This window comes from Alexandromys fortis, unplaced genomic scaffold (genome assembly GCF_014885135.2).
Source record: "Alexandromys fortis isolate MF-2015 unplaced genomic scaffold, M_Fortis_MF-2015_v1.1 scaffold_22, whole genome shotgun sequence".
Classification (NCBI taxonomy): Eukaryota; Metazoa; Chordata; class Mammalia; order Rodentia; family Cricetidae; genus Alexandromys; species Alexandromys fortis.
In genome coordinates, this window is record NW_026067900.1 from 6,157,698 (window position 1) to 6,183,689 (window position 25,992).

The 25,992-nt window shown below is 35.4% G+C and overlaps 1 protein-coding gene and 1 non-coding gene across 7 annotated transcripts in view; one reads left to right on the plus strand and one right to left on the minus strand.

Moving 5' to 3' along the window:
• Positions 1-25,992, plus strand: part of Znf280d (zinc finger protein 280D) — a 77,589-nt gene that overhangs the window by 31,287 nt on the left and 20,310 nt on the right. For 3 of the 6 annotated variants that reach the window (XM_050127323.1, XM_050127332.1, XM_050127327.1), the window contains 10 exons: positions 766-989; positions 3,711-3,868; positions 4,274-4,374; positions 5,572-5,718; positions 8,200-8,334; positions 10,246-10,553; positions 10,670-10,810; positions 14,700-14,762; positions 21,855-21,973; positions 22,120-22,156. In XM_050127323.1, the coding sequence (XP_049983280.1) occupies positions 766-989; positions 3,711-3,868; positions 4,274-4,374; positions 5,572-5,718; positions 8,200-8,334; positions 10,246-10,553; positions 10,670-10,810; positions 14,700-14,762; positions 21,855-21,973; positions 22,120-22,156 (1,433 nt within the window). Of the gene's footprint in view, positions 1-765; positions 990-3,710; positions 3,869-4,273; positions 4,375-5,571; positions 5,719-8,199; positions 8,335-10,245; positions 10,554-10,669; positions 10,811-14,699; positions 14,763-17,210; positions 17,358-21,854; positions 21,974-22,119; positions 22,157-22,732; positions 23,596-25,992 lie in introns of those variants that run through there. The other 3 variants (XM_050127338.1, XR_007589425.1, XM_050127345.1) reach the window with 3 other exon arrangements.
• LOC126491788 (small nucleolar RNA SNORA67) lies at positions 2,766-2,899 on the minus strand. Its single transcript, XR_007589461.1, has one exon. It is a non-coding gene; the product is annotated as a small nucleolar RNA SNORA67 (small nucleolar RNA).

The following is a 25,992-nucleotide window of genomic DNA, read 5'->3' on the forward strand; positions in this document are numbered from 1 at the left end:
GTTTTTTTTTTTTTTTTTCTTTTTTTTTTTTTTTTTTTTTTTTTTTTTTTTTTTTTTTTTTTTTTTTTTTTTTTTGGGATAGGTTTTTCTGTGTATCCTTGGCTGTCTTGGCTCTTCTGGCACTCACTAGGCTTGCCTCTGCCTCCTGAGTGCTGGGATACACCACCCTGTCCAGCAGGAAGATTTCATATAACCGGACACATCAAAGCATGTACCACTAGCCTTCCTCCTGTATTACTAACATGGTTGTGAAATGAATGAATTTTGGTTAAGAAACAAATGACTATTAAACATGTATCTAAGCAGGCATATTGCATGGGAAAAGTTTAAAAGCTATAGCCAAGTCTGTTCAGGTTTTTTTCATCTCTTTTTAAATTTTTGTTTTGTTAAGATAATGTTTATGGGCTGGCGAGATGGCTCAGCTGTTAAAGGTGCTTGCCGCCAAACCTGACGACTTGAGTTTGATCCCTGGAACCCACATGGTGGAAGGAAAGAACCGACGTCCGCAGGTTGTCCTCTGACCTCCACAAGTGCACTGTGGCACTCACATGTCCATACATAATGCACACACTAAACAAATAGTTTACTCTAAAAAAAAAAGATGTTTACTTTTCTAAACGTTTTAGAATATTCACAACAGAATTTTACTGTTTCTTCCAGATATCTTATCAAGCATAGTTTTATGTGGTTTACCCTTAGTTGAAAACATACTTGTTTTTGCTATAATTTTGTAATTAATAAGACATCTTTTTTTTTCTCTTCTAGTATTGTTGTCCAGACATGATAAATAACTTTTTGGGATTAACTAAAATAGAAATTTCAAATACAACAAATGACACTAAAGCTCTTGATTCAGAGAAAGGAAAATTGATCATGTTAGTTAATGACTTTTATTATGGAAAACATGAAGGAGATGTCCAAGAAGAACTGAAGACTCACACAACCTTTAAATGCTTCAGTTGTTTGAAAGTTCTCAAAAATAATATTAGGTATGTAAATAGGAATTTCTATTTAATGAAAATTGAAATGTTAGAGATGTTTCCATTGTGTCTTTATCATACACTATCTTGCCATTCTAGATAGCAATTTCAGTATGTTCTCCTTTGTTGTATTTTCAGATTCTCCTCTTAAATCCTGCTATTTTTGTCTTTCTTTCATATGGCTTAAGAAAGGACAAAGATTATTTTAATTTGAATCAAAATGAACTTATTAGTGATTTAGGAATTTATTTTGTGTTTTGAATTTTCTAATGTCTCTGAATAGTATAATTTCTTCACAATACAAGAAGTACTTCTTCAGAAGGTTTCAGATTGACTTTCTCCTTACTAATACTATTTGATGCTCAAACCTCCCACTTTATATTTATCATCTTTATTGTATATATCTTCTAGGAATTGACCGCTTTAGAGAAGTACTACTAGAAGACGTGTCTGTCTTAATTTGAAAATTTAAATAAAAATTAGATATATCATTCTCAATGGAATTTAAAAATTTTTACATACAAATGTTTTTAAGTTTTAGGAATTTATACTTGTATTCTTTGAGTGGCTCATGTTATAAAAATAGCACCTTTGCCAGGCAGGCAGATCTCTGAGTTCGAGGCTAGCATGGGTGTGTAGAATGAATTCCTGGACAACCACAGGTCTACAGAGAGAAACTTTGTCTCAGAAAACAGAAAACAAAACCAAAAAAACTTAGAAGAATAACAAGAAGTCACCAGGCAGTGATGGTACACACCTTTAATCATAGCTCTTGGGAGGCAAAGGCAGGCAGATCTTTGTAAATTCGAGGTCTGCCTGGTCTACAGAGTGAGTTTCAGGACAGCCAGAACTACATAAAGAAAAACCCTGTTTTGAAAAACCAAAAAGAAGAAAAAAGCAAAGAGATATGTTGAATGATGGTTTCCATATATTATATAGTCTAAATTTTTTATTTTATTAGGTAAGACTTTTTTATACTCTTTCATAAAAACTTTCAAATATTCACCAAGAATTTTAAAGTTTTACATTGGACACTTGCCACCTTGTGTCTTCTACCCTTATTATAGTTGTTTTATTGTTTTCCTTTATCTTTCTTTTAAATAATCTTATTTTTTAAAAATTAAGCTGTTGATGAAAATTGATTTTTCTTTTATGTACATTTCACAATAAGATACAGACCTGAGTATACTTATTTTAGATAAGTTGTACTTCAGGAGTAGATATGGGACAAATTTGGAGAGAGATGAGAATATAATAATAACATACACAAAACTCAACTCTCAAAAATGAATGAAAAGATTATTGTATACAAATACACATACATTTACCATATCTTTTACATTTATTAAAAATCTTGTGACTTAGCATTTTATACACCAACAGTTATCTCTTCAGCTCCAGGGTTCATTCATTTTTATGCTTCTGTGGCTCGCTAATACAATGATGCTCACAGGCTTTTTTGTTTGTGTGTGTGATTTTGTATATTCCCCAAGCTTTTACACTACTTCACCTTGTTCAAGAACTAGTGGTCCCAGTAGTTTAGCAGGGAAGTTGTGCTTTGGATGTAATACTGAAGCAGTCTTGAAGTAGACCTCCACCACTGAGTTCCGTATTCTGTCAGGAGATAGGGTATAAACTGTCTTTTTCTTTTGTCACCATGTTAATGACCATACTTTTATGGTCAAAGCGACTGCTGTGGAACCTGCTGCACATCAATGCCTCTGGCCTAGGTCAAGAAAGATGATAGAGCTGTCAGAAGATAATCTACCCAGACTGATTAGGCGTACATGTAGGCGGAAAAAGGCAACAAGCAACCCTTGTTCCCCAGACAGACCTCAGGCATGCCAGATTTTCTTCCAAGTTGCTACCTTCCTGAAAGGGGCCCTAGTCAGCCCTTTGGAGAGGGAATCACCTTGAACTCAAAGTGTAATTCAACCTGCTTTGAAGAGATACTATGTTTTAGAGATAGGGGGAAAAAAAGGATGTCACAGCCTTCATGATGGCTGTTCTCTGGATTGATAACATTATCATATAATTTCATGATCATTTCTTTTGAAGCCTCTAACTCAATAATTTACTAATAGTTGACCCATTCTGAAAATTATTTTGCTCAAGTAATATTACTTTCTAATTAAGCCAAAAGCTCAAGTAAGTACTTTTAAATAGGTATACCATACTCTATACTTAGGGTCATAGTTCTGCTCATAAGAAGCCTTGTAGGGATGCTGAAATAGCAAAGTGTAAAACTAAAAAATGGAGATTGTCTTACAAAGGACACAGTATGCAAAATGAACAGTTTGTGTGAATAAAATGAAAAGTTACAATTGCAGGCATTAAAACTGCTCTTATGCATTTTAAAACAAAGTAAAGAATACTAGTAACTGGAATTTATTGTTTATCTTCAAGGTCTTAAAGGATTTTCCCCATGACTCTAGCTGCTTTTGCTGATAGGATTCTCTTCCATTATTAAATTTTACAGTGTGAATAGTCCTTAACAATGTAGACAACCCTGCCATTTTATCTAAAAACAGTCATCTGAAACTAGTGACATTTGAGAACAAAGATTAAAAAGTGTCCACTTGAGGTCATTATTTAAGACATGCACTTTTCTAGAGAAATTGAAGATTCTAGATTTTGAATAGTATTCACAATTTTATTTATAATGGGGTTTGAGATTTTCTTTTGAGTGTTTTAATTTGAATCTTTGCACCTGTTGACAATCTTTCACAGGTTTATGAACCACATGAAACACCATTTGGAACTTGAGAAGCAGAGCAGTGAGAGCTGGGAGAAGCACACCACTTGCCAGCACTGCTACCGCCAGTTTCCCACGCCCTTCCAGCTGCAGTGCCACATCGAGAGCACACACACGCTTCATGAGTTTTCTAGTGAGTTACAGCTGCCTTTCAGTGTCAAGTGTTTCTTTACTGTTGAAGTTACACAGTCTTGAGAAAACTATTGCAGAAATAGAAACAAGAAACAGACTTTGAATTTTGGGGGCAAAATTCAAAAAGTTAACTTACTTCAACAGTTTCAGTTGAAATTCCAGATGTGTGTCATGTATTGCTACATGAACTCAGGCAGGTTATTTGGTACTGAGACAATAGGATGGTGAATATGCATTTGCAGTAGTGCTAAAAGAGGGAGTAGAGGACTTGCACTGGGTTTTTTTTGTGTGTGTGTGTATGATTGCTCACGACCTCTCACTGCTGCTCCATTTACTATTAGACAAAATGAATGAACCTTTATATTTATGTATTAAAATGTAATAACTTTATTCCTTCTATTTATAGCCATTTGTAAAATCTGTGAGCTATCGTTTGAAACTGAACAGATTCTTTTACAACATATGAAGGATAATCATAAACCTGGTGAAATGCCGTATATCTGTCAGGTACATCCATCCATGTTTTATAGTGTTCTTTACTATTTGTTGTTTTGGGGTTAAGATTTGTAGTTGTTAGATAAATTGTTAGAAATCTTTTTAGTTAATGGACCAACGGTAAACATTTAATTTTAGAGATTACAGTCTCTCACAGCCAGTCAACTCTCCCATTGTGGCAAGTCAGCAAAATGAGAGTAGGAGAGTGAGTGGATGTGTTCATGTTGTCATAAGACTTTAAGGACTACGATTTTTGAATTTTAGCTAATTTTCATGTGTGGTGAAATATATTGGTCTTATTTTTTTTACCATTTAGGTAAAAAGGGTAGCTAAAATTAAAGTCCCTCCTACTTAGTTTATGAATGTAAAGTCTCTTGCATATTTCATACATTACATGAGGGGAAGATAGTGAACTTTATTTGGCCAGAGGCTGCTGTTTGCTCCTGGACACTAGAAAGAGAGGATCCTGATCAGAAAAATAGATGTGGATTTACGATTTACTTTACCCTAGAGGGAATAGTGCATCCATATGACCAATGTAAAAATGCTTAGTTATACAGAGCCTGTCATGTGCTTTGGTACAAGTATTTCTTCAGAATTTGAAGGAATAGGAAAGCTGGAGGGAGATGAATTGCCACTTTCACAGCTTGGAGGCTGTATTTATAATCTGATGGCAAGTACTGTTTTATGCAGACATAAAGTATTTTATAGGACTCCACAACCTCCACAAGGTTCCAAAGCTTCAAAATTCAAGAGAAGGTGGGGTGGCAGGGAAGTGATATGATAAAAATGAAGGTATCGGGGCTGGAGAGATGGCTCAGAGGTTAAGAGCACTGCCTGCTCTTCCAGAGGTCCTGAGTTCAATTCCCAGCAACCACATGGTGGTTCACAACCATCTGTAATGAGATCTGGTGCCCTCTTCTGGCCTGCAGGCATACATGCAGACAGAATACCAAGAATACTGTATATATAATAAATAAATAAATCTTTTTATAAAAATGAAGGTATCTATTATATTTGGGAAGCAGTCTTGAGTTCTGAAGGATCACCCTATTCTGACTTTTGGTGCTTTCGTTAGTGAGCTTCTTGCATGGATAGGCATCAGAGCTGGATATTGGTAGTATATAATCTAACAAGTGATTCTTTGTCACTTGTACTTTCAAATCAATTACAAACTTTCCATTTCAACTTAATGTTTTTTATTTCTAGGTTTGCAATTATAGATCATCATTATTTTCTGATGTAGAATCTCATTTTAGAACATCGCATGAAAACACTAAGAATTTGCTATGTCCATTTTGCCTCAAAGTTATTAAAATTGCCACACCCTATATGCATCATTACATGAAGCATCAGGTGAGTTTAGTAATTTTTACTTTTTCATGTTACTTGATTATCACTCAGAATATTCAGTTTGTTCTTCAAAGGAAATAAAGTTGTTCCATGTATACAAGTGATTTAAATTATGTATAGAATCACTTGTAAAGCTTCCATGTCTTTCCTTCTTTTCTAATTTTCTCATGGCCTATAAATAGTGATGAGTCTCAGAGACGACAAGGAATAGGAAGCCTAGGATTTAGACAAAACAAAAGGCAAATGGAATATGGCAAAGATTGGCTACTCCAGGGTCTCAGTAGATGTGGGAATGATTTTGAAGTACCCTCTCAAGAGGAAAAAACGTGAGTTAGAATCGAAAGAATCAAGATAGAGAATTCTTAATCTTGTTTGTATCTTTGTCTTGTGTTTTCACCCCATTGTCCAGACCCTGGTGTTGTCATTACAGACCTAGGGTAACATTTCACAGTATCATGACAATGCTCCCTCAGCATTGGAACTCTGCCAGAGCATAGCTTGTTTCCTGAGTGACTTCTGCTAGCTTTAGCTATGTGATGTCTGGAACTCATCATTGGTTGTTCCTTACTTCTCTGATGTGATACTTAGTGGTTCTTTTCCTGGAGCAATTAAACCATCTTTTAAGCTAAAAATGTTGCTGAAACACTGAAACCTGTCTTAGCAACGATGCCTTTCTTGGAATCAGAAACCCATGTCTACACTGGATCTCATGGTGTGGTCAGGTTTTGTCAGCTCACTGCAAAGCTCAGTGTATTTGTACTTTTTAAAGTCTGCCCACCAGGTATTTCCATTGTCATGTACTTGTCTGTTGGGTTCAGTTAGAAAATCATGAAATTGTGAACTGATGTGAGTGAGTATACAGAAAAACATTTCCGGGAGATGAACTCATGTGAACTGTCTTTTCAGCCTGTTTAGTTTCTGATTCTTGGCCGTATTTTCTGTTTTAATTCATCCTCTTTGAGTACACAATAAATGAATTTGTGTTGCGTGCATCTGTGAAAACAATCCACTGAATCATGCTTATAAAATAATCATAAGATGAAGATAGAACTATAGCATCTTACTATTATTTACTGCTTTGAGCATTGTAACTGTTGTCTATTTTTTTTTTAATTCATTTAAAAAAATCTTTTCTTAGCTGGGTGGTGATAGCACATGCCTTTAATTCCAGCGCTTGAGAAGCAGAGGAGGTGGATCTCTGTGAGATAAAAAAATTTTTTTCTTTAATGTGTGTTGTTATTTTGCCTGTATCAAAGTCTGTGCACCATGTGTGTGCCTGGCACCTGCAGAAAGCAGAAATAGGCTTCCATTGGATCCTCTAGAACTGAAGTTACAGATGCTTGTGAGCACCATGTGGGTCCTCTGGAAGAGAAGGCAGTGCTCTTAACTGAAGACATCTCTTCAGCTCCTCTTAAAATGCTGTGTTGACATTTAACAATTGTGTATTATGTGAAATACTGTGTGCTAATTTGATACAATATACAGTGTGCAGTAAGCAGGTCAGAGTAATAACATTCTCCTCAGTCCTTTAATATTACTGCTTATTTGTACTCAGCAATCATGAGTGACTAATGGCAATCATGTTGGGCAGTACAGCCACAGAATGCTTTCTTACTATAGGAAGTTTATTGAGTAATACTGCTTTCATTTCTTCGAAATGTCCCGTTAAATTTATTTGGTTTTAGAGAGGTCATGTTAGTCATTTTATCCACATACAGACCAATGGGAAATAGCAAATTTCTTTTTAAATGTTTATTCATTATTTATACTATATTCTGTCTGCATGTATGCCTGTAGGCCAGAAGAGGGCACCAGAACTTTTTACAGATGGTTGTGAGCCACTATGTGGTTGCTGGGAATTGAACTCAGGACCTTTGGAAGAGCAGGCAATGCTCTTAACCACTGAGCCATCTCTCCAGCCCAGAAATAGCAAAATTTAAAAAAATAACAGTTAAAAAATTATATGTATTTGTGTGGATATGTGCATATGGTAGGTATTGAACTTGGGTCCTTTGGAAGAGAAGTATGAACACTTAACTGCTGAACCATCTTTTTAACCTCCAAATAACATTTTTTTTCTACATAAAAACACATAATAACTAAATTTTACAGTCTCAGGTTAGATAGTTGGCTTAAGACTAAAAGACATTTCATATCATAATTGTATGTATGTATGTATGTATGTATGTATGTATGTATGTATGTATTTATTTATGAGACAGGGTTTCTCTGTAGCTTTGGGTGGTAGCCATCAAACCCAGGTTCTCTGGAAGAACAGCTCGTGCTTTTAACCACTGAGCCATTTCCTCAACCCTCGTGTTTGATTGCCACATAACAGATATACTCTTGAGATCCAATACTAATTAATACAAGTTTTAAACGTGAAATGATTCTTTGATAGTATTTATTATAAAATATCATTAAAACTAAAGGTTTCAGAACAGAATTTATAGCTATAGAAATTATTTTCCTTTTTTCTAATAGAAAAAGGGAATACATCGTTGTACCAAATGCAGATTGCAGTTTTTGACATGCAAGGAAAAAATGGATCACAAGACTCAACATCATCGAACATTTGTAAAACCCAAGCAGCTAGAAGGACTGCCTCCTGGAACAAAAGTACGTTCAAGTATATGGTGTTATTTGATTTGTATACTAAAAACTAACTCCTGCCTTGTTTTATCTATGGAACAAAATATGTTAGAAAATGACTTCTGATTTTTATTAAGACTAATTTTAGGTTTTACTGCTTTTATACTTAGAAAGAAAAATATCTGACCATTGTTATGAGTTCCTGTGTGGGTATATTCCTTCATAAAAAGTACAATTGAATAAACTGCTCCCTTGATCAGTGGGTTATTTCAATTCTGTATGACTGTTTCAATTTTTCTAGTTAGTAGCATATGCATTATTAGTTTTAATAGCTGTACAATAAGGCATTTGATATCAGGAATCATATTCCTTCATTTATCTTTGTATCTCTAGTATCTTTTTAGAGTGCCTAATGCTACAGGTTCTCAGATGTTTGTTGAAGTTATTAATGCTGTGTCTACTCTCAAAGAAGCAAATTCTGCTGCTGGACAGCATTGTGAGCAAGCACTTGTCTGACTGTAAATTGATGATTGTAATTTACTGTTCCCCTTTTGCCTTATATACATCTGTTTTCTCTGACTTCTTTATATACAGTCAGCTCTTGAATATTTGCTCCAGTGGAGGGAAAACAGAGGCATGGATAATCCAAAGTGAAACAATCCCCAAAACATTTATATTTGCCTTTGGGTACTTACCTTTGAATGTGGGTATGTCTTTTATTTGAATTGACTAAATAATATAAAGCCCTGCTCTGAAGACTTAGAGCAAGAGGAGCTAGCCAACATCCTTCCCTGCACACCATTCCTTTCATGCTGAGACTACACATGCAGATACTAATGTAAGCAGTGCAGTCCTCTCCTTTCTTCCCATGTTAATAGTAATAATATTAATGATACTAAATGTTTTTCTAGCACCTTAGAATTACCTATTTCTAAATGGGCGTTTTCATGTATTCTTTAGCTTAATCCATACAATATAAATTATGTACATAAAGCTAGCCTTACCGTGTGTGAAAGATATGAAATGGCTTAAGATTCAGTTACTTTTGCAAGGTCACATAGCTAGGAAGGCAGATTAACTTCAGGTCTTTGGATTCTTGGCCCAGTGTTTTTGTACATCATGTAAGCACATGTTAGGACTCAGCATTGGCTGTCTCTGAGATGTGAGGAGTGTATAGTCAAATGATTAAAGCAGATGTTGGTAGGTGACGTTTGCATTGTCAGCCAACAGATAGAGCAAAATATTTTATGAATAGTAAATAATAAACCTTATTGGTTCTTTTAAAGAACTTTTTCCCCCCTGTTTTTTTGAGACAGGGTTTCTCTTTGTAGCTTTGGAGCCTGTCCTGGAACTTGCTCTGTAGACTAGGCTGGCCATTAACTCACAGAGATCCACCTGCCTCTGCCTTCTGAGTGCAGGGATTAAAGGTGTGCAACCACCATGCCAAGCAAGAATTTTAAATGTTATAATCTCCTTTATAGTATAATGAATTGGTAAAACCACTTGCCTAAATCCTAGGAAGTGTGATCCAAAAAGAACAAGTCACTCTTTGTTTGATGCTAGTAATTTTTAAAGGGTAACAGGCCTTTTTAGAGTTATTTTTTTCAGTCTTTTTTATGTAAGTTTTGTTTTCTTGTGTTCGGAAATTACATTTAGTTATATCAGATCATAAATTAGCTATGAAATGTGATCGTCTTAGAGTCATACAATTTGTATTAATCTTATTTATTAATAACAATGTTAACATACAATAAATTATAATATAAGATATATGAATAGATATTTTATATGACTTGAATTTATTTAATTGGTTGACTAAAGCAAATAGATGACTAAACCTAGTTAGTTATCTGTGCTTTTTAAAGAATACTTAAGATTTATCTTCTTTTATACAGTGGTTACTTTTTTTTAAAGTGAGTATTTCCTTCATTTTTGTAGGTTACTATTCGAGCTTCAGTTGGACCTCTTCAACCAGGATCTTCAGCTATACCTTCCATCAGCGCAAGTACTTCTACCCTCCAGCTCTCACCTCCAAGGACTGAAAATACAACTCCTAAAAATCCCACTAAATTGAATACAAGTACACCGAGTACAACCGTACCTGATCCCAGTCAACCTAATGAGAGCAAGTCTAATGGAAATAAATCTAAAATCAGGTCAAAAGTCTGTACTACTCAGAAGAAACAAAGCACACTCGCTAATAGTAATAAGAAAAGTAAGGTGAACACAGCATTGAGGAACCTAAGGTATGCTTTGCTTCTGACGCACACTCCCAGTCAAACTCAAGTCTAGCAGCATTATGTTTACTAATAGCCCTCTCTGACTGCTTTTGTTTTAAATATCTTTTTTATGTCTCCACAAGGTTACGTCGAGGTGTTCACGAGTGTATTGAGTGTTGTTCTGAAATAAAAGATTTTGCAAACCATTTTCCTACATATGTCCACTGTAGTTTTTGCAGATACAACACTAGCTGTAGCAAAGCCTATGTAAATCATATGATGAGGTAAGATGAGTTCAGTGTTTTGCCTTTTATAATTATAATTGAAGAAGCTTTTCTTTTGAAAACAAATTGTATTAGAAGCCTAGTAGCCCTTTTTGTTATAATAAAGCAAATCAAGAAATTACTGTGAAATGGTTAATTAAGCTAATGAAATTAAGATATATTTGTTAAAGGAGTAATTATTGTGTCAGATTTATTTTTCTTCCCCAAAAATGTTTTAAAATGGTTATTTCCCAACAAGTCTAAATGTTTTAACTAACAACTCCATGCACGCCCATGACTGTCATTCTCTTCAAAGCAGTCAGAGTCTTGAGGATTTCCAGTGATGCTAGGAACTTTATTGGATTTGTTTCCCCCACGTCTTTCTCTGTAATCCATCTTTTTGTTTGCCATGTGTCTGTCCATCTTGAAACTGTATGTGCTTACATCTATTCAATGAATGTCATGATGCCACCATGGGAATTTTTCCAATAATGCATTCATTCTACATTGAGTAACTGTCATTTGCTCTATAATAGATTCTCATGAACTACATTTGGATATTACTGTTACCAAACACGTTACTCTTCCAGGGTTGATTTTGTTTTTCTTTATGCATATGTGTTTGTCTTTGTAAGTGTATGCCACATGTGTATGGGTGCCTGTGGAGACCAAAAGAGGGTGTCTGGAGCTAGAATTGTAATAGGCAGTTGTGGCTGTCTTTATGGGTGCTGGGAACTTAACCTGGGTTCTCTGGAGAGAGAAACAAGAACCAAAGTTGTCCTTGTATAAATAAATCTGATATTGCCTATTCGGAATGATGCTGTTGTGAGTTTTTGTTTTGTTTGATTGTTTGTTTTTCTTTTTTTCTTATAAAATTCATGTGTAACTGAGTTCCTTTTAGGTCATAGCCTGTCTTTCTTGTTGCTTTTTGATCATTGCCAGATGCTACTTTCCGAGGTCATCCTACCTTTAAGGTGGCTTCCATAGATTTCAGCCTGGCCTCCTGGTACCCTGTCATATACAGTTTCAGCACTTCTATGGTGTTTGTCCTCTTTCTTACCTAATAGGGCCATTTGAATACCTGTGTGCTTCATTGCTTTGAATTCCTTTGAGTCTGTGATGTTAAGTATCTACTGAGCTCTGTTGTTACTGGTCATCAAGGTCATTATTTTCAATGCTGTTTTGTTTTCTCATTTACTCTTTAGTCATATTCACTTGTCATAAAGGCCAACATAACTTTGAAACTTTTCTCCTTTTCCCTTTCTTTGTATTATGTTCAGTTCTGAAATATATGTGACATTCATACTAGTTTCACTTCATAATATAAAATTTTAATTATTGTCTGTGTGTGTATGTATACACACATGCATGGGTGCACCAGGAAGTTTTTTACTAAGGTTGCTCACAGGAGCATGGGATAAGGTACAGTCATACAGTCAGTGTTTCTATTTTTGTTGAGAATTATTTCTCTATCTGAGGTTATTTGTGCTTCCAAATGTATCTTAAGTTTTTTTTTTTGTTTTTTTCTGTGAAGAATGATATTGGAATTTTTATTGGGATTGCATTCAGTCTGTATATTGCCTTTGGTAAGATGGTCATTTCACAATCTTAATTTTTCCAGTTCATTAGCATGGAAAGCCTTTCCATCTTCAGGTTTCTTCCTCCATTTCTTCTGTATTTGCAAGTTTTTATTGGAGAGGTCTTGGCAGTTCCTTTGTTAGGTCATTTTAAGATTTTTGTTTGTTTCTTTAAGGCTTTTAGGAAAATTGTTTCTGTGCTTGATTTCTTTCTTTCCCAGCACATTTTTCATTCTCTTCTCCTTCTCCTTCTCCTTCTCCTTCTCCTTCTCCTTCTCCTTCTCCTCCTTCTCCTCCTTCCTCCTTCTTCCTTTTTTTTTTTTTAAAATAAGGCATTTGTTTCACTGTGTAGCCCAGATGGGCCTTGAACTTGAATTCCTTGTTTCAGCCTCCCAAGTAATAGAATTATAGGTGTGTGTCACCACATCTAGCTGTCCCCACTTTTTGTTAATTATAAAATCATGGAATTTTTGTTTTATTTTTTTCATCATTTTTTAAAAAGATTTATTTATTATGTATATAGTGTTCTGTCTGCATGTATGCCTGCAGGCCAGAAGAGAGCATCAGATTTTATTATAGATGGTTGTGAACCACCATGTAGCTGCTGGGAATTGAACTCAGGACCTCTGGAAGAACAGTCAGTGCTCTTAACCTCTGAGCTATCACCAGCACCAGAATTTGTGTTTTAAATTTACATAATACAAAGAGAAGAAATAGAAAATTTTATTTATAGCTAGGGCCCAGATAACTTTGAAATGGTTATCAATATTTTAATGGTACAAATTGTAGACATATTTGAAAGCATCAGAATGACCTTATAATGTTATTTTAATCTCACTTTCCTAATAGGTAATAAAGCAAAAATAGTATTATTATCTAAAGAAAGATAATTTTTGAATTTTATTTTTTAAGGTAATATTTGATTCATATATTTTATGAATCAGATGGAATCTTAGACTAGTTTCTCAAGGGAACAATCATGTGTACAAATTTTTGCAAGTAGCTTTGAGTATTCTCAACTTGTTGATGTTAAAATAAGATTTTTGTGATACCATCATATATATACTTATAAATTCTTTAGTAATACTCTCAAATTGAAGAATTAACTATCTGAACTCTTCTGAGGATATAAAATCTTTGCAAACTTTGAAGAATATTTCCTAAGTTTGTCGCTACTCAGAATAGTTATTTGTTTTCACAGCCTGTATTAAATTTACCTAAGCATGCATTATAATCACTGACAAAGTATGTTAAAACTTCATTGCCAGAGATGAATTAAGTAGGTTTGTGAGTAACTTAACACTTTACGTTTTTAAGTAAGTTCTCAGGTGATACTGGGACTATTGTGTGTGACTTCACTTTTAGAAATAACTGTGCTAAACCAGCCCTGGCTTTTAGTGCAAGAAAGAGATAAAGGGCATAGAAGACCTCTGTTCATATGGCTGAAAGTATGGTTAGGGATTTTTCTGTTCTGTGTTAAGAGGGGCATCATTTTAACCTAGGAGTCCTTATTTTCATTTTGTTTTTTTAAACTGCTGCTGGTAATCTCAAAAGACCTATTGAAATATTTGGCTTTAAAAATGTAAACCATTTAAATTTTTTGAAATTTGTTTGAATCCTCTTCCATTTATGTAAGCTTGCTAAGACTAAAAAATGGTAAATTATGATTGGTAACAGTTCGTATTATAGTAAAAATACCATTTGCAGAAATTCAAATTTGTTTTTAATGTTTAATAGATAAAACTTGAGTTTATTGCTCTATATTTTTTTATTTCCCTTTTTATGTAACCTTGAGCTTTTGATTGGGAATATGCTTAGGGAAAAGAGATGTTAATAGAGAAAATACAAAGATGATACCCACAGGACTGGAAAGATGTCTCAGCAGTAAAGAGCACCTACTGCTCTTTCATAGTATTAGGGTTCTGATTCCAATATCCATGGCAGTTACAGTCATCTATCTGTACCTTCCTTTCCAGGAGATTCAGTGCCCTCCATGGGCAACAGGCACACACATGGTTCACAGACATACATACAGGCAAAATGTCCATATGCATAAACTAAAAAACTTAAAATGAAGCAAAAGATATAGTTACACATGGTGGTACAAACTTTGAGTTTCAGCTACTCAGAAGTCAAAGTAGGAGACCCCCTTGGCTCATAAGTTTGAGACCTTGTGTAAAACGGGGGGGGGGGGACACAATGAGTTAAACAGAAACAAGAGTAGTATTCTCATCATGCTATTTTATTAGCTTAAATATAGACTTTAAATGTGTTTATAAATCAGTGTGACTTTCTGCCCAATAAAAGTATTGTAATCATTTTTGTCTTTCCAGCTTTCATAGTAACCGTCCAAGTAAAAGGTTTTGTATATTTAAGAAGCATTCGGAAAATCTCAGGTAAATGATTTCTGTAAAATCTTTCTATTGAACAGTGATTGTAACTTTTTTCTATGTAATAACTTTTTAAAGCTAGAATTCATATACTGTGTTAGGTACTTTTCCTGTTGCTATGATATAAATGCCTGACAGGCAACTTAAGGAAGAAAAAGTTTATTTTGGCTCAATTCAAGGGTATAGTCTCTTTAGGGATGTCAGGTGACAAGAGATTGGAGTACCGGTTACATTGTGTCAGCAGTCAGGGAGCAGAGCCTGCTGAATACTGCCACTTGATTCCCTTTGCTTTTTTCACTCTGTCCAAGACCCAATCTGTGGGATGGCATACCTATATTTAGGGGGTGGGAGAACTTCCTGGTTCACTTAACCTAGAAACGCCCTCATAGAAATGCTGGAGGTTTTTTAAACCCCTCAGATTAATAATCAAGATTAACCATCACACATGCCATATTCCTCACATGTTTAACATGTAATCTTAATAAATTTTAGAATGTTCAGTTGTGTATTAGTCATAGTTAGTATGCGTACATTTTCAGTACTTAAAAAGTAATCCCATATATTAGCAGTCATTCCCATTTCCTTTCAACTCTACCTATCCCCAAGTAGCTCTAAATGTACTGTAGAAGGAGCTGCGGGGCTATGTTCCTGCCACCCAGCTCCCGGCTGCCTAGCTAGCTTATGCCCCAAAATAACAACACACAATCATTTTTGTCTTGTATTGAATTGTATTCATTTAAACACTGTTTGGCCCACTAGCTCTAGCCTCTAACTGGCTAATTCTCATATTTTGCCTAACCCATATTTAGTAATCTGTGTAGCACCAGTCTTACCAGGAAAGAATCAGCATGTCTGACCTGGTGGCTTGTTTCATCGTGTCTGCCCTGGAGAGCAGCGACATGGCATCTGAGCTCACTTCCTCTTCCTCCCAGCATTCTGTTCTGTTTACTCCACCCACCTATGTTCTAACCTATGAGGCCAAGCAGTTGCTTTATTAACCAATGACCTTCCTCCATCATTTCCCCTTTTTCTGTTTAAACAAAAAAAGGAAGGCTTTAACTTTAACATAGTAAGATTACATATAATAAAACAGTTATCAAGCAAGAATTACAGTTACAATATTTACATCTATTTTATCTTTATCATAACTAAGGAAAACTATAACTATAACTAACTATTCTTCAACTCCATCAAAGACTCAAGAAGGATACAATATTACCCAAGCAAACAAGAAATAAGCAACTTCCAAACTCTAGAAATGACAGAGACATCTTGCTGCCTGTACAGTCACCCAAAGTTCCTCTGTACCGTTGGGGCATCCATCTTCGGCCTACAGGCCCATAGTATCCAGAGGAATTTTCATGAAGCAGGAAATTTCAAAGTCACTATCTGCTGTGTCCTGCAGAATGTCTCACAGACTCTTTCATGAGTCAGGAACTCCAAAGAATCATCTCACCTTTAAGCAAGTTCAGCAGTCCTCTTTCTGCAGGTTCTTTGTGTCCAGTTTATGCAACAGTCCAGGCAAGAGCAGTTTCTTGCCCAAATGGCTAACCAACTCCATAAGGAGCCTCTTCAATGCCCATCTTCCTCTTGAAGTAGATTGGTGCTGCCAGGAGCAGACATGTCTCATTGTCATGAAAAGCCCTAAGTTATTAAAATATTAAATGTCATATTCTGTAGTCTTTGAAAGATATGAAGAATGTCTCTAAAATATATCTATGTACATCTAGAAAATCTAACATGACTACAAGCTTGACTATTATTGATAATTATCCATTAACAACCTATATACATTACATTTTTACATGAACTACACAATCACAATACCTTAATCAATATCAGAAATGCATATACATATAACAAGATTGACCTTAAATTTATATCAATAAAATCAAATCCATACCAATGCAAATCATTCATATCTGTATCATATCCCCCTTTAACTGTAAAAGAACATTTATAAGCAATATTTGGGAATATGGGTGCAGTTTTTTCTTTCCAAACTGCTTCCTGCTGAATGGGGCACTGTTAATCAGGTCTTTCATGGTATAACCTGTGTGCTAGATTCCTCTCAGTTGGCAGTTGGGTGAAGTAATTTTTTTTGAGGGTGTTCTCAGCAACCTTTCAGCAGGGCGTGGTTTATCATACCATATTGGGATAGAAGCAATCCACAGGGTCTCATCCTCTGTGAAAACAAAAGAAACTCTTTTCCAAAGTATCATATCCTTAGATCCAAATTCTGTAGTCAAAGTATTTTCAAAATATTTGTGTTGTATTAGTTCAGCATTTATAAACAAATATATTTTAGCAGCTTTTGCTCCTTTTTCAGCATTCAAACAATTCAAAGAGAGCATAATAGCATACAGTATCAAAATTCTGTGTGTATTTTCCATCTTTGTGCAGCTTTATTTTAACCTCTATTTCAATTATTTTTACTTTTATTTTTTGAGACAGGTTCTCTGTATATCTTTGTCCTGGAATAACTGTAGACCAGGCTGTCCTTGAGCACTCAGAGATCTATCTGTCTCTGCCTCCCAGGCATTGGGATTAAAGGGGTGTGCTACCACACCTTGAAGTCACAGAGGTCAATCTCCCTCTGCCTCCTGGGACCCAACTACTCTCTTTCTTTCTTCCTTTTTTTTTTTTTTTATTCTTTAAGAACTTTAACTTTTAGCTTGCATATATTTTTAACAGACTGTAAACCATTTAGAAGTTTCTTCGCTTTTGAATCTCCCTTTACTGTATCTCTCTCTATTTTTCTGACCATATGAGCCTTTAAATTACTGAGCAATATGGGTAGGATTAAAGCCGTGGGTTTGCTGGCTAGATCCAGCCCATTCCTTAGCTTTTCAGCCTCATGGCTGAGGTACCGCTGGAGCCATTTTTATTGCCACAACTCTATGGTGTTTCAAGGTCCCTCCAGCAAGCAAGCTGCAACACTATGTCCACAGACAACACTCAAGTCCTCTCTCTGTAGTCCGCCCTCCTGCCTCAGTCAGAGTTAGGACGGCTCAGAAAGCCGGTATTTTTAATGGCGCAGCTTTTTTCCTGCTACAGCTGAAAACCAAAAAGCATGTGTTCAGCTTTTCATCATCAACACCGTTTAAGTGTTCGTGGCAGGACCTCTTAAAGGAGATACAGGATTTTGCAGCTAAAGCTGAGTCAGGAAGCCTCTCTTAGATGAGAGCGCTTGCTTGCCTCTAGTAAGCAGAGCAGACCCAAGAAATTGCTGCTACCAAGAACACATGCTTTACTCTATTCTTTCCCAAGCTTTTTCAGGCTTTCTGTGGATCCAGTTATCCACACATTGGGGCGTGGGGGGCGGGGAGGGAGGGTGCCAGATGAAGGCGTAAGTCACAAACAATCCCATACCAGTTTGGGATTATGATTAATAGAATGGTTATTTATTTAAAGGGGAAAACTTACAGATCACTGTCCCAGACAACAGCCCTCTGCACAGTAAGGGAAGGAGCCTAGTCGCTGGAAGCGGAGCCGGAAGCCAGAGAGAGGAGAGGGAAGTGGCCGCTTTTTTAAAGGGAGAGAGACCACACCCCAATGGGCTGTTATCTCAGCAGCTATTGGCTGAAGGAGCGGAAGGAGCTCCCACAACAATGTACTTTGTGTTTGTGTAGACTAGTACATTCTGGGTGTTTTGTCAATAAATGGGATGGTATTATCTGGGGCCCTTAGTGACTTCCTACCAAGGTTTATCCATGGTGTGGAATATAGCGATACTTATTTAAATTGGAATACTATTTTACTTTATGGATATACCATAGATTATTCATTTGGTTAGTTTTGTATTTTGAAGTCATTATAAGTAATGCTGATATGAACATTTTTATTTAAGTTCTTTCAAATACCCATTTCTCTTGTGTGTAATTAGGATTAGGTTTGCTAGTTAAATTCTAATTCCCTTTTAAGCATTTTTAGAAGCTGATAGACTGTTTTTCACCATAGTTTCACTATTTTACATACTCAACTAGTACTGTGTAAGAGTTACAAATTCCTGCATCTTTTCTAGCACTTGCTACTTGTTTTTTATTATAGGCATTCTGTACTTGTTCCTAGCCAAAAGGCCAAGAAGTGGTACTACAGTCATTTTAATAGGTACAAAATGCTTTGCCATTGTGTTTGCTGTATTTTTTTTAATTAACCCAATCCCAGCGTGTGAGTTGAGTGCTTATGACTAGATGTTACAGGATTGTGTTACTATCATTAGATCATAGGTATGTCATAGTATCATGATAAATTCATTGTAGTAGTTTCAGAGGGGGACCATATAAAGTACATTTTCATTTTGTGGTGAGAACAAAAATAAAGCTTTTCCACAGTACTCAAAGAAATCCGACTCAGAAAAAAAATGTAAAACAAAAAGATATATGAAAGTAAATAATGTTTTTTATTTTATATATTTTGTGTGTGTTTGCATAAAAACACATGCACACATACTATAGCACATATGTAGAGGTCAGAAGAGACTTTTCAAAAATTGATTCTCTCCTTCTGTGGTGGTTTCCAGGCCATTGGTTTTGCACAGCAAATGCTCTTACTTGCTAAACTATCTCATCAACCTGCTTCAGTTTTTAGTAAATTTAAAGCACTGGAATGCTTGCTTTTAATATAGTCTCTTTACTTTTCTTACTCAAATACTGAAGGCGGTTGAGTTCAGCTGTATTTGAGGTTAGTTGTAGGTGCATCAGTATTGTAATTTGGGGCTGTCAACTAGTTAGGACTGAGTTTATAATGATATGAATTATTGGACTGAATTTGTGCTTTTAGTTCAAACCTAATTATCCTTACCAGCTTTGTCTTTGGTAGATTATGATCTAATGATAGTTACAGTACCCTATAACATCCAGTCACAAGCAGCCAACTGACAAACACACTGGCATTGGGTTAATTAAAAAAAGCTACAGCAAACCACAGTGACAAAGCATTTTGTTTCTATTAAAATGCCAGTAATACCACTTCTTGACCTTCCAGCTAAAATCAAGTATTTAAGCTAATACTAGCTAAGGAAATGGTAATTATTGCATCTGCTTCTTCAAGTTGTAATATTTCGATGAGATGATATGTCTAAAACACAGAGTATAACAACTATTGATATCATGAAGTGCTTCATAGTAAATATTTTAGGAAAGCAGAGAGTCAGAGTCTAGTTGGAGCCTCATTGTCAGATAAAATATCATTAAAAAAGATCAGCCAGGAAGAACTAATTTGGGGGTTTCAGTTTGTTTGACCAGAGTAACCTGTACGTGTAATGTATAGTATATTAGAATTTCAGGGGAAATAGTGTGACCTATTTTCACATTCTAAAAATTAATATTTTACTATGTGTATAAATATTTTACCTTCATGTATGTCTATGCACCATGTTCATGCCTGGTTCTTATAGAGGCCAGAAGATGGTGTCTGTTCCATATGGGTGTTGGGAATTGAATTCAGGTCCTTTAGAAGAGTAGCCAATGCCTTTGCTGAGCTATCTCTGCTGCCACTAGTTTCATGCTTTTTTGGTTTTGTTACTTAAAAAAAATGATAGTAACAATGATCACATTGCATGATCATTTTTTTTTCACCTAAGCAAAAATAATTTATTAAGGAGATTCTTTAAGGATTTTACAGTCAGGCTGGGCATGGTGGCGCATGCCTTTAGTCCTAGTACCTTAGGAGGCAGAGGCAGACCTGCTCTACAGAATGAGTTCCAGGACAGTCAATGCTGTTACACAGAGAAACCTTGTTTCAAAAATCAAAAAAAGAAAGGGGGGGCGGGGAATGAAAAAAATCTTGTGTTACTGTCCCCCTCATAGCAGAAGAATTACAGCCAGATCTTGTCAGGGTTTCTGTCCTGCCTGGTTTCTGGCCTCCCACCAGGTTCCACAGCCTTTTAGCCCCAAAGAAATCACACAGAGGTCTGCATTAGTAGATTTGCCCACTAACTCATGCTTATTATTAACTCATAACTTATATTAGCCCATTATTCTAGTATATGTTAGCCACATGAGGCAGTCACATCTTCTGTGGTGGGCTCAGGACTGCAGAGGAATGGGCCGCTTCCTTCCCAGAATTCTCCTGTTCTCATTGACCCGCCTCTACTTTCTGCCTGGCTACTGGCCAGTCAGCATTTATTTAAAATATAATTGACAGAATAAAGACCATTCTCCCACACCAAGATCTAATAAGGGAAACAGTCTCTAGATTGACCTCTGAGCATTGTCTTTCTCTTTGTCTAGATTTTCTTACCTTCAGCATACCAACTTTCTCTATTAAAGGCCCAAATGTAACATTTCAAACCTCCCATGCTTTGCCAAATCAAGAAGTTTGTTTATACATTAATAATTTGTAATCATCACACATTTCATTAAGATTTCAGCAGATAGGCAGGTGGGCTAGTTGATGATGCTGCCTTGAGATATTCAGGCATGTATGATTTAGGGTCTAATTAGTTACTTTAGCTAATTCAGTATTAAGTGAAGATAGCACCAATTGTGAGAACTTTAAGCATACCATGACTTGATAGTAGCTGTCATATGATCCATTCTTAGACTTTACATCGTTTTTCTGACTTTATCTTTGACTAAATGAAACCCTATATTATAAATTCCATTAGAATGTGGACTACAGTTTTTTCACTGTTATGTTCATAACACCTATTGGATGATACATAAAGAGAGCCTTATTAAATGCATATTAAGTAAATGAATGCTATATCCTCACCTGATGATGGAGGAACGTGCTGCTTACCTGTATTAATGCAAGCACTTAGCAGAGCCAAGACTATCTAGCAGTAGACTTTTTTTCAGCTGGTACAAAAGGTGAATGCTCCTAAAAAATACTTTTGGGGGGGAGTAGGGATTGGGAATGAACTCAAGACTGAGTATTTTAGGTCTTCACTACCACTAAGCTTTCCCCATATATTTTAAACACGAATACTTTAAATGACATCATAATTTGGATATGGCTACACCATTTTCTAAAAGTTATGTAAAATTTTATATAACAAAATGTAAGTTATGACAAAAAACATGGAAAAATAGTATAGTACCTGTGTATAGTTTCATAAAAAATAAAACCTTTTATTGCTATTTTTTTTAATAGGGGCATTTCTCTAGTGTGCCTTAATTGTGATTTCCTAACTGATGTTTCTGGCTTAGATAATATGGCCACACACTTAAGTCAACATGAAACTCATACTTGTCAAGTTTTAATAGAGAAAGGTACGTATACGTAACTACTGTTTTAGATATTGTATTTATCATTATTTTTTGGTCCGCCAAAATATGGACTCTTTACTAAGTCATTTTATTTCACCCAGCATTGTTTATACACTCTTGTAAATGTGAAACTTTTCTTCTGATTTCAGTTTCTGTTTGTATCCCAACTTCTGAACGCCTTTCTGAGTAAGTCTAATTTTTATTAAGTGTGTTTTCCTTTGGATTTTTAGCACAATTGCATTCTTAAGTGTGCCTTTAATAGGAGTGAAAAAGTACTGAAGTCTTTTGTTTTTATTTTTAAGCTGCTTGTTGAAATAGGTTCCTGCTCTGTGGAGCTCATGACCTGGTGCAAGAGAAGTTGGGATTTCCTAAGTTCAAAGTTCTGATGTTTCTTACACAAAGGCAGTTTCACAAGTCCATGACACCAGTGGTGCTCGTTACTCAGCTCTTTTCAGCTTTCGCATGCATCTAGATTCTTGCTCTGCCTTATCTTTGTGTCAAGATTCACGTGTCTTAACACATATTTCTTCTCCCTCCAGTTGGCTCTCTAAAAATAACTTTATTGCTGTGGTCTTTTCTTTGCTTAAAATAATTTGTTTTCTCTGCTATTCTTGCCTCCAGAATAATGTATTCCAAATAATAGCTCTTTATTTTTTTGTTTTGTCTGCTTTTTTCATATCTTATGCCATGAGTTTTTAGGTCAGATGGTTGTCTTTTTCCTCATTCGTTGTCTGTCATTGTGCTATTTTTCTTATTTTTCAGATGCAGAAGCAGCCCAGAGATTTCAAAACATGTCCAGGGTGTACCTGGACAGTGTCCCCTTCGATGGACACAAGTGCTACCTGTTCTCTCTTTCCCAGGAATGAGAATGAACTGACTGTGGGACCTGCTCTAGGTTCTGGCCTACATCAGGCTGAGCCTGACTGATTTGGCCAGAGGCAGCCTCAAAAGCCCACCAAATTGAGCATGGCTCCCATTGGTGGCTTTGGCTCTTGATCTTAATCTTATGGGCCAATTGTGAACAAGAAAAGCCCATCAAATCAGTGCTTTTGATAGCCAAATTAAAATGTAGCCATTTTGACTGCTGCCCTTAATGTTGTTTCAGCAGAAAGGCAGGCAGGCAGTCCAGGACATGAAGACACTGGTGCTGGGAGATAATAACTGTGTCTAGTCCTCAGACAACATTTCTCAGTGACATGTTCTAAAGTTACACTGTCATTGAAAATATATTGCCCCATACCAACTATAATTTTAATATAATTTAACTAAGATAAAATTTAAGTTACTTCTCATAGCTTGATTTTTCTGTTCTGAATTTATTGATGTCTATTTTTCTATTCTCTAAAGTTTTAATGTTTGTTTCATTTTTGTCAAGAACTTCAAAAGCTCATGTAGGCTGCCTGTTTGTAGCTTTTTAATTAAGGTGTTCTCTTACACCACTATGCCCTCTGTCTCTATTTGAGGATTATTAATCTAAGTAATTGTGACTTTTAAGGTATAACAAACTAGCGAGACTTTTTGAAGATTCTAAAAACAGGTTTTAAAGTAACATTTAATTGATATGTAAGCTCTGATAAGTCATTAATATCATCCCTTTGAATAAAGGTAATATTATTTGTACAGTATGAACCAGTATTGCATGAGCTTCTTTCTACTTAAATATTAAACTTGTCACTTCTTATCTTAGCTACATTAAGTTCAAATAAATTGCTTTGCTCTGTTATTTAGTAAATTTTGCATTTGTCTTAGAAATTGTTTCCTAATAAATAATTTTATATAAAACTTAATTTATCCTGCAAATAGCATTAACTGTATGGAGTCTGGTGGATTGACATGTCTACTGAGAATATTTCCACTTAGTACATTTGTGTTCCCCTTAGCCCAACTAAAATGTCTCTGTTCTTACAGCACTGATTTCGTGGATTTTGGAAACAAATAAAGTACTTTTTATGATTTTAACAGTTAAGAGTCAGCAGTCTCTAAATTATAGTTAAACCCTATTTTTCTTGCATCTTAAAAATATGTATTTACACATCCCAATATCAGAGCTTCGTATTTGCTTTTGGAGCAGAGATAAAGGCATTTTCAGATGTCTGCCTTTTTGTTTTATTGTTTTCCTTGGAATTAACAATAAAAAAAGAGGATTCCATTAGTTTTAAGCTTCTTATTAAAACTTTATTAGTTCTATACTATACATAAAAGCATTTCCAGAATTCTAATAACAGCTTGTTGTGTTGTCATGAATTTGATACACTAGTTTCTATTACTTTATAATTACTTTAAAATGACTTGTTTCTATTTTTAACAATAATTCTCTATCATTCACAGACAAGAGAATCTGTTCTTAGTCATGGTTGAGTATTTGCATATTATCTCCTCTTTCACGGAACTGGTTTTCTTAGTGCTTACCAAGTTCACTTCTTTATCTGCCCCCTCTCTCTCTTTCTCCCCCTCTCTCTCTTCTTCAATTTAAATGAGACAGTCTTGCTATGTAGCTTATTGGAACTCATGGTCCTGCCTCAACTTTCCAAGCGCTGGGATTATAAGCATGGCCACGATACCCAGAAGTTTCTCTCAAAGTTCTGACAACTGTAACTTTGCTTTTAAAAAATGGTTTAATGCAACATAAAACGTCATTATAGACAGTCAAATTAGTTTAGTACTAGTCAGCTGTTTCTTAATTCTTACCTGTTTTTACTGTTAAGTTTTTAAAAGTAGTTTATATACTGGTCACATAAAGCCATCTCATGCTCGTGTGCTTTTGGATTACTACGGAATAAAAGGTGGTTTGTACACTTGGAATCCATTGCCACTCCTAGATTGGTATAGCTTTGGATTCTCAACGTTTCTGGAACAGCATCATATCTCTTGACTTTATTTATTCATTCATAAAATACTTATTGAATATGTACTTTATGCCTGTCTCTGTTCTGTGTGCTCAGAAGTATAGACTGGAATTGCTGACCTCATGGAGTTTACACTTTAGTGGTGAAAACGGGGAGTGAAAAAGTAAAACAAACAGCATGTTAGAATGTGTTCAGTAATAGGAAGAAAATGAACTAGGGTAAGGGGGATAAAGGAAATATGTAGTGGCATTTCAAGTGGGTTGCCGTTTTAGTTTTGACCATCAGAAAAGGCCTCGCTGAGAGACAGTATTTGAGTAAAGACACCAAAGAGGTGAGGAAGCATAAGGTCTGGGCACTGACTTGGTGATGTCTCTGTGTCTTTTTTTGTCTTAAGAAGAGTTGAACTCAGCATCTGGAATCCCCTTTCCCAAGAGTAGTTAACAGGATGCTTGATCTTGAGAAATTAAATGCCCATTTTAGTCTTGGATCAGTTTAATACAGATCCAATATGTATTCTCATATATTTGTATCCTCATATATTTATGAAAGGTGAACTAGCTGTATATCTGTACTATATAACTAATTGTCCTTAATTTATACGTGGTCTGGGGGAAAATCTGCCTAAGTCAAATAAATCAAGGAAATGTAGGTTAAACTTAGCTTAGTGTAGTGGCATATATCCTTAATCCCAGCCGTTGGAAAACAGAGGTAAGAAATCTCTGAGTTCTAAGGCTACATCACAAGACCTTGTCTCAAAGAAATGAAAGAAAAAAGAAGGGCAAACAGATTAATTAATGTAATGTTTTTAATTCTATAGTGAATGTTAGAGAATATTGACCCACTTTTCCACCAATATTTGACATTAATCTCCAGATATTAAAATCTAATAAATCATGTAAACCCTAATATATATAGACTTACTATTTTTGTTAATTGCATCTTAAATATAATTTTGTTTAAATAGTTGGCTTAGGATTCCTAAAAAATGTTCCTGAATCACATAGGGTATATTGTATAATTAACTGCTAACAAGTCATCATGCATGCTCCCACTTATATCAGGAAAAATATCCTCCTTTATAAAATCAAAGTAGTGCGTAACAGAGGCAGACCAAGTATTAGCTAATTCTGCCTCTGATTGTAGGCACAAAAGATGCTGTTATTCAAGGGCATGAAT